Consider the following 8335-nt stretch of genomic DNA (forward strand, 5'->3'; position numbering starts at 1 on the left):
GCCTTGCTTCAACAAGCAGCAGTAGCATAAATACCTGAAGGGCTTTTCGTTACCTTATTTGGGATGTGGCATGTGGTTGAATCTTCACTCAACCTTGACAAACGATAAATAATTTATAAGCATAAGGTCTTGTATTTTGTCAGTGTAAATAATTTCAAGATTCCAATTATACATACAAAACAGTGGAATTAATAAGTTCCAGTAGTTTCTTTTACTACACATGTGGCAGTGTCAGTTTGGTTCAGCATCACTCATATTAATTCTAACTATTTGACAGTGAACCCCAGAGTAACCTTTCAGAAAGTTTAGGATAGTGACCGTGTGCACAAAAAAGTTCTGCTTGTTAAGAGATTGTGGCTTTATCCAACTAACTTATTCACTCCTGGGATATAAAGATAAAGACAGAAGACCAGAATAGAAAAAACACTTAAAAAAAAAGATGTATATTGAATGTATGTGTTAAAAATATATATAAATGAATCAGACATTTAGAAACATTAAAGATAAATCAGTCTGACTCACTGTATCTAATGCTTCTGATAATATATTGTATCACATTATATAGTCAAGGCTGGGTGGCATTCATGAGAATGAATGCAAGTTATAAATTATCCCACTTAAAAGCCATGTGTGTCTATGTGTGTCAGAGAGATGACACGGCGCTGTGTGTGTCCACAAACTGTTTGAACCATGTTATATCATGGCGATGACGCACGTATTTTCTGTTACATTTTGTGTGTCTTATGTGTGTGTGTGTTTGTGCCTCCATTAATGGACAATGTGTTCTGTCACAGCATGGCGTGTGTTGTATGTGTGTGTGTGTGTGTTCGCTGTGTGCTTTGTTGCTATGGAAACCTTCTCTGTGCTGTTTTTCAGTGCAGAAGTCTGGGGGGACGCAACTGAAGCTGGTGATGTCATTTCCTAACTATGGACAAGCCATGTTTAAACCCATGAAGTGAGTCGCAGGTGGCAAATCCAACACATTGTGCATGTTACAGAGAATGTATGAAGTCCAAGAAGGATTACATCCTTTACAACCTTCAGTTGTCTTGAAATGGATCAAATACATCTGGTAAAAATGGTACATTGTATGGCTAACAGAAACTTCTACAGCTTGTATGTGCTCGTTCAAGCAAGCGAGCAAACAAAAGAAGCTTTAAAGGGATAGTTTGGATTTTCTTTGAAGTGGGACTATATCCAAAGTCATTGTTTTCGAAGAAGATATACTTTATTAATCCATAAGGGGAAATTCAACTGCCTGTCCACGGGCCCGTGGGAATTCAGTGCCTTTCTCAAGGGCACCACCACAGTGCCCAGGAGGCGAACCGACACCTCTCCAGCTACTAGTCCACTTTCCATATTTGGTGTGGATGGGTATTTGAGCTGCCGACCCTCTGGTTCCCAACTCAAGTCCCTATGGACTGAGCTACTGCTGCCCAACTATAGATGTTAGTTGGCAGGGTCCCAGTTTGGAGAAGCAGGCAGGAGTACTACCACTGGAGCTAAGCAATACATTGCTGTGGATGGGGGTTAGAAGCAAAACATATTTGAACCACTGATAAGCAGGCCAGCCGTTCCAGTCAGAAAGTGCTATGTACATATGATAAAACTGGAACTAAACTACAGTTTTCTTGAGATTTTAAAGATTGTGAGTTCTTGTGTTTCTCCGAGCTATTCAAAGAAAGTAATGAAAACAGCTGTGGCTAGTTACACTGAGTATGGATATCAGCATTCTGCTAGATTGAGACAACTCATGTCTCTCAAAAGGACTGTGTAAAACCATTGCCGAATAAGCGAGAGAGATACTTTCTAAAGAGCACTGCTGTACTGAACCACCAAGTAAAATTACATCAAAGACGTACAAATAAATGAAACGACTTACCAAACAACTGGTAAAGTTTGAAGCACTGGCAACTTCTGATGAGAAAGATGCTGAGGTTGTGTTGTAACCAAGCCCCACTCATATCGGCAGCCTTCTGGGTCCACAGGCACACGTTCATAGTAGGGCTGCCCCCAACTAAGAATTTTTCTAGCCAACCAATAGTGGTCATTTAGAGTCATTGGTCGACTAGCATGTTTACGATTTTAATGTAATTATTAAATCATATATTTTTGTGCGGGGCAACACAATGGTTTGAGTTGAAGGTGTGAGAAAGAATAGTATCAGTAACATTGTTAACACTGTGCTACATTACAGAGAAATATAAAACCGTACTAATGAACCTTCATTAATATAGGCCTATATTTTATCTCCAAGTGCACGTCACACACTGAGCGAGCCGCCTGTTACTGACGCTGTGGGCTAATGGGCATGTAGCTACTTCCATGTTTCAGATGATACGTCATGTTTGTAGTCGACCAATGAAGATGAGTTTACATATCACCTTGGGTTTGTCCTTCACCTTCTCAAAATGATCCCACACTTTGGATTTCCTGCCCGACTTGTTATTAACTAGCCTGTGGAATAACCGCAGGTACCAGCCCTGGAAATTAACCTGACTCCTGTCTGACTGCTGAGCGTGGACACTTCCTGTGTCTGTCCTTTCAAATAACATTCCCACATAGTCTAGTCATATAGGTTTTGATTTAATTTGACAAGGTGCAGCTCCTAATAGAGTTTCAGCGACCAATGAAATCTTGCTGACTAATGACCTTTATGGTTGGCTAACGTTTGGTCGGCTATTAAGGTGCAGCCCTACACAGTTAGCTTGAACTCTTTCTGGGCCTCTAGTGTCCACATCTGTTTACCTTCTTTCTTCATCCCATGTAAAAGTTCTTCTTCTCTATAGTCTGGTTCACAAAGGTTTCCTTTTGTCTCCACAGTGACGAGCATTTTGTCATTGCTGTCATAATGACTATTTTTGTTATTTCCCCGTATCTGTTGTCTCCTCCATAAACCACCAAAAGTCTGACCCAAACAGCTGCATGGCACAGTTGTGCTTATGCGTATGGAAGTTGTAAGGCTGAGAAAATGTAGTGCAAAGGATAGGGCTGTAATGGCAAGGTAAAGCGGTGAAAATATTCTAAATGTAGCGTCCGCTTATATTGAATTTTACAGGTAGGCCTTTTATTAAGTGGCTAAAATATGATTAGCTGCTACCCCCCATCCACAGCAGTGTATTTCTGAGCTTATGTGATGGTACTCCTATCTGCTTGACCGCCATCTACTGTATGTAATACACTGACTATATGTAAGTACCTCATATGGCCCCACATCGAAAAAATCCGAACTATCCATTTAATTAATGTCAATATGTAGTTAATGAATATATCATGTACTGCTGTTTGACTTTGCCTCTCCCTGGCAGGCAGGAGAGAGATGAAGAAACCAATTACAACCTGTATTACTTCTCAGACTTTGAGAGACACAATGCAGAAATCGCTGCTTTTCACCTGGACAGGTACCACATCTGTTTCCCCCTCCCAACTTTGCACAATGAGTGAAATAGTGGATAAAATGGCCACATAATTAACATGTTATAAAACAAAGAGTTGTATTTTCTCCTCTTCTCTTCTCCCTCTCTGGTTTTCTCTTTCTGCCTGTCTCTCTGTCCGCCCCACTTGTTTTTGTCCTCATCTCACATTCTCCTCCACTCTCCCTGCAGGATTTTGGGTTACAGGCGAGTGCCACCAGTGGTTGGGAGGCTGGTTGATGTTGTCAAGGAGATCAAAGATGTCACTACCGACCGCAAGCTGGCCCGAACCTTTTTTACGTCCCCTGGTACAGCTCACACAATCCTCCATTATTCATTTACACTGTTTAAAATGCCCTTGTATGTCAACTGATTATGATTCTCTTTGAATGTTTTTCCTTTCTTCTAATTCTCTCTGGTCACAACCACCCACAACCTCTTTTATCCCAATTTTTCCTTTGTCATGTTATCGCTTCTCCTCTCCTCTCTCTGTGCACCTCTGGCTCCCCCTAGTGGGTAATCTGTGTTTCTACGGCCAGTGCAGCTACTACTGTTCAACAGAGCACGCTGTGTGTGGCCGCCCCAGAGACCTGGAGGCCTCCCTGGCTGTCATGCTGCCAGATCTCTCCCTGGCTGTCCGCAGGAGCTGGAGATCCCCCTGGAGACGCTCTTACAGCCGCAGCAAGCTGGCAAAGTTAGTGGGTGTAGGGTCTTGAGTCACAGAGAAGTGAGTGTGCTGGATGATACAAGGTGATTCAACATATCTCCTCAGTGTGCCCCCAAAACATGAAGCCCTTCTGTGAGGCTCCTAATTCTTATGATCAACCAAATTTTGATTAATTTTCTAATTGCGTCATCATTTTTTAAATTAAGGCTACATTTGTATACCATTTAAATTTTACTGATTAATCATCATTAATTAAAGGAACAGTATGTAAGATTTAGGGAGATGTAGTGGCGTCTGGTGGTGAGGATTGCAGATTTCATCCAGCTGAAACTTCTCCCGGTTAGAATTCCCTTCAATGTTTGTTATTCAGCAGGTTGTTACCGGGAGCCAAATTATCCAGAGGTCTGTACCTCTGCCAGACAAACAAATCAGGTGATTTAAACCAGTAAAAACACTGAATAAAGCAGTTTCAAATGCGATACTGCTTGTCCCAGAGGGGCTTCTAAATACAGTGTTTGACACAAAAACGTGAATTGCCCTATATAGAGCCAGTGTTTAGTTTGTCCGTTCTGGGATACTGTAGAAACATGGTGGTGCAACCTGGTGAACTCTATAGATGTGGACCCACTTCCTGTGTATATATAAACAGTTCAGTCCGAGGTAATGGAAACACAATAATTTGTAATTCCAGGTTATTATATACTATATAGTATATACATAGACTTTAAAACCAATGACCTGACTTTAGACTTGAAAATACTTGACACCTTCCCTCAAGCCCTGAGATTAAAAAATATGCGACTGAAAAAGTGTGCCATGACTAAATTCTTTTCTCTTCATTTCCTGAATCCACTATGGTTAATACTATTCCCAGCAAGTTGACACCCAATTCCCAAGATTTCTATTGTTTGAACCAATTTGACAGCATCCAATCAAGTTGCAGGAAAGCTATGAAGAGCTAACGTTATGTTACTAAGTGCCAGTTGGAAAAAAAAAGATACAAAGATAAGTCATTGCAATATGCAAAATGTGTGGGTCAAAAAATTACAGACAGGGATGCAACAATTTATAACAGTTTAAACACACAAGTTCAAACTTTTATAAGCACTCATGATTGTTTTAAATTTAATAAATGTTAAAAAGGCATTACGTTTGGTTTGAGACTTGTGATTTGCAAAACAGTGACTTGGTCTCACCTCTAGCATTTATACTGCATGTGTGAGTCAGATTTTGCAGGAAAAAAAATATTGCTGGATTACTTCATGACAAAATACAAGAGTAGGACTGATTTGTGCTCAGCATTAACAAAACTTGAGCTCCATAGAATGAGTGAAAGATTTCTGTCCACTGTTTTCAACAGAATTAAACAGAAAACACTTATGTTTTACGCAATAAAGCAATGGGAATACAAGGAGTTTCAAGTTAATTTGGAAAGAAATCAGCATTAACAGAGGATGCCAGGCGTATTAAGCACAGGTGCCATTGCTTAAGCTAATGATGCCAATGATGTGTGTCCGTTTCAGGTGGGAGACGGAGCCAGACTACTGTTCAACTGTGACAAAGACTGCGCCGTACAATAAAGGCACAAGACTTGTGGACTTCATAGACATGGCCATTCTGGACTTCTTGATGAGTAGGTGTATATGGTATTTTAAGAGATCAGCATGAAAATTTAAACTATAAACAGGTCATGGAAGAGTTAAAGGGGTTGTTGTTGGTCAGCTGGATGCACAGCAGAGAAGTCTGGCACAGGTTTGGCTTCTTGGTAATAGATTGATCACAGCAGATACTTTTAAAATGTCATAGTAGGAAATCAATCAGAGTAGGGGCTGTTTGGTACTGAGGTGCAAAAAGGGACGTGTTTAGCTTAAGAGAGGGGTATACAACTTTAAATGGTTGCAGTTTTGTATTTATTTTAGTGCAGATTTAAAAAAAAAAACATACTGAGCATTTCATTCTTTAAAAATCGCCCAAGTTAAACCATTTATCATCAGCAGAACCTGTAAAAACAGAAGCTATTGCTGGATTTTCAAATTCCATCCTTGGGCACATCATGTGTGACAAATATGTCTGTCAGAAAAAACAACATAACCAACTCTGAGCTTAAAATTGTAGCATTTCATCAAAATCACTTAAATCACTTGCCAAATATAAACCATTTGCACCAACTAGCCATCGTGCACGACAAGAGTGGAAAAACTGAGGCTGTTTTCAGCTGCAGAATTTTGTCTTCAGCTTTTAACTTTTAAACACCAATAGGTATGCTTTAAAAATATAATCACTAATTTATGGTGGAGGAAGGGTCATGCATTTTCTGCCAGTCACTCAGGGAGGCTCAGAGAAAAAGTATTTGTAGTGTCAGGGAGGGTCATAATAACAATAATAATATTAATAATAATACAAAGTCACATCGCAGCCACCCCCGTGCTCTGAAAAATAAAGTAGTAGCATTAGGACAAATTTTGTTTGAGTTTTCAACTAACATGAAAAACCATACAATTCACATTGAACATAAAAGGTACTGGAATGATTTGCTGTGATTTCTTGTTATCTCTCTCTGTATTCTTGACGAGCTACACTGGATTAAAAAAAGATCTAGGATTAAACTGTCTATGAACAGGTTAAAGCTGTTTAAACACATTTGACCTTCACCGGCTCCAACAGCCCAACTGAAGTTACTGTGCGTTACCGTGGCAACGAGCCGTCGCCGTGGTTGCGCAGACAACTTCCTCACAGCCAGGTAAGAAAGTAACACAACTTTGTTTGGTCCTCATGTTGTTAGCTAGTAAATAAGTTGTTTTAAAGTACTTAATTAACTTTAGAAACGCCATGTTCTGCTTTCTTATTCCCTTGGCACCTGAACTTCAGCTCTGTTAAGAGCAGGTAACGTTATTGAACTACGGCAAGTGTAAATCAACATATTTGGTTTACTGTAACTTTACTAGTGACGTAGTTAACTTTAGCTGTTATAACAAGGTTAGCATAACTAGCTAACGATAACTAGCAAACACTGCTTAGCTCGTAGACTTTGTGCTGTAATTTAATAGTGGATAACGTGAACCCATTAAAGTTGTTTCAGTAATTTTTAAAAGCACGTGAAGGATATTGTACTAAGGTTCTTCAGTCGAAATAATTAGTAATTGTTGATAAATGTAAGCTAACGTCTACATGCGCTTGTGTGTGCTATCATCAAGATTTTACCTGCAGGTTGTATTTCTTGGTGAATTTCAGTCTCAGTTTTGTCAAATTTTAATCAGCCCTAGGGGAAAAGTATGTAAATAAGACAGTTACACAGTGTTGGGAAGGTTACTTTTGAAATGTAATAGGTTGCAAACTAGTTACCCTGTTAAAAATGAAATAAGTAATGTTACTATTTTAATTACTCCATCAGAATAATTTTACTCATCAAATGTGATAACTTTTTAATAACTTTTCAAAATATGTTTCAAACTGGGCATTAAAGCTGAATAATGTCCAGAAAATAAGGCAAAAAGATGCAAAGCAACTCTACACTTTTTACCTAAAAGAATATATTCATTGTAACCTCTTTGTGATCAGCAACATTTTAATTAGCATCTGTAATTTAATCACCTTTTTCTCAATAACTGTATCTGATTACAATTACAGTTATTTTTCACATGTGACTTGTTACATCTAACTAGAAACTCCCCAACACTGGTTATGCACCAAGATTGTAAACTTTTTTAGGACTCCTGGTCAGATATAGGCTATAGCATAGCCGAGGGATTATATATTGCGTATCTAGACCTAGATCTAGATCTTGTTTCTAGTCTGTGGCGATTTATCCTGATTAATCCCAAAGCTTCACACAAAGTTATATAGTCGCAGGATAATAATATATATTGCTTATAGACAGCAAATAATTGGAAAGGATATGCTAATTTCATGTACGTTTTTAGCTCTAAGTAAGGATCTTTTTTCTAGTATTATTTCTGATTAATCCCAGAGTTTTACACAAAGGTATAGATGGTATTTTTTTCAGGATGTGTTGTCAGATACGTGAGGGATGATAATATATGTTGCTTATCTAGACAACAAATAATTAGAAAAAGTCTTCATTTCCATAACATTTTTTTCAGTAGAGTTTTTTTTATGCCATTAGACTGATAAATCTGTGTTTAGTAAATGATATTACATATAATAGAGACTATGCTTATTTCATGTACGTTTTTGTAGTATGTGGCTTGTTAACATTGCAGGACAGGTATAGAATAAGTATTCAAGTGATTCATGC

The 8335-nt window shown here is 38.7% G+C and overlaps 1 protein-coding gene across 1 annotated transcript in view; it reads left to right on the top strand.

Annotated features, from left to right (window-relative positions):
* Nucleotides 1–8335, top strand: part of LOC117254929 (extracellular serine/threonine protein kinase FAM20C) — a 42788-nt gene that overhangs the window by 4952 nt on the left and 29501 nt on the right. Inside the window, exons 4-8 of the mRNA XM_078166387.1 lie at nucleotides 877–955; nucleotides 3309–3401; nucleotides 3606–3721; nucleotides 3927–4107; nucleotides 5604–5713. Of these exons, the coding sequence (XP_078022513.1) occupies nucleotides 877–955; nucleotides 3309–3401; nucleotides 3606–3721; nucleotides 3927–4107; nucleotides 5604–5713 (579 nt within the window). The remainder of the gene's footprint in view (nucleotides 1–876; nucleotides 956–3308; nucleotides 3402–3605; nucleotides 3722–3926; nucleotides 4108–5603; nucleotides 5714–8335) is intronic.

This window comes from Epinephelus lanceolatus, chromosome 3 (genome assembly GCF_041903045.1).
Source record: "Epinephelus lanceolatus isolate andai-2023 chromosome 3, ASM4190304v1, whole genome shotgun sequence".
NCBI lineage: Eukaryota > Metazoa > Chordata > Actinopteri > Perciformes > Serranidae > Epinephelus > Epinephelus lanceolatus.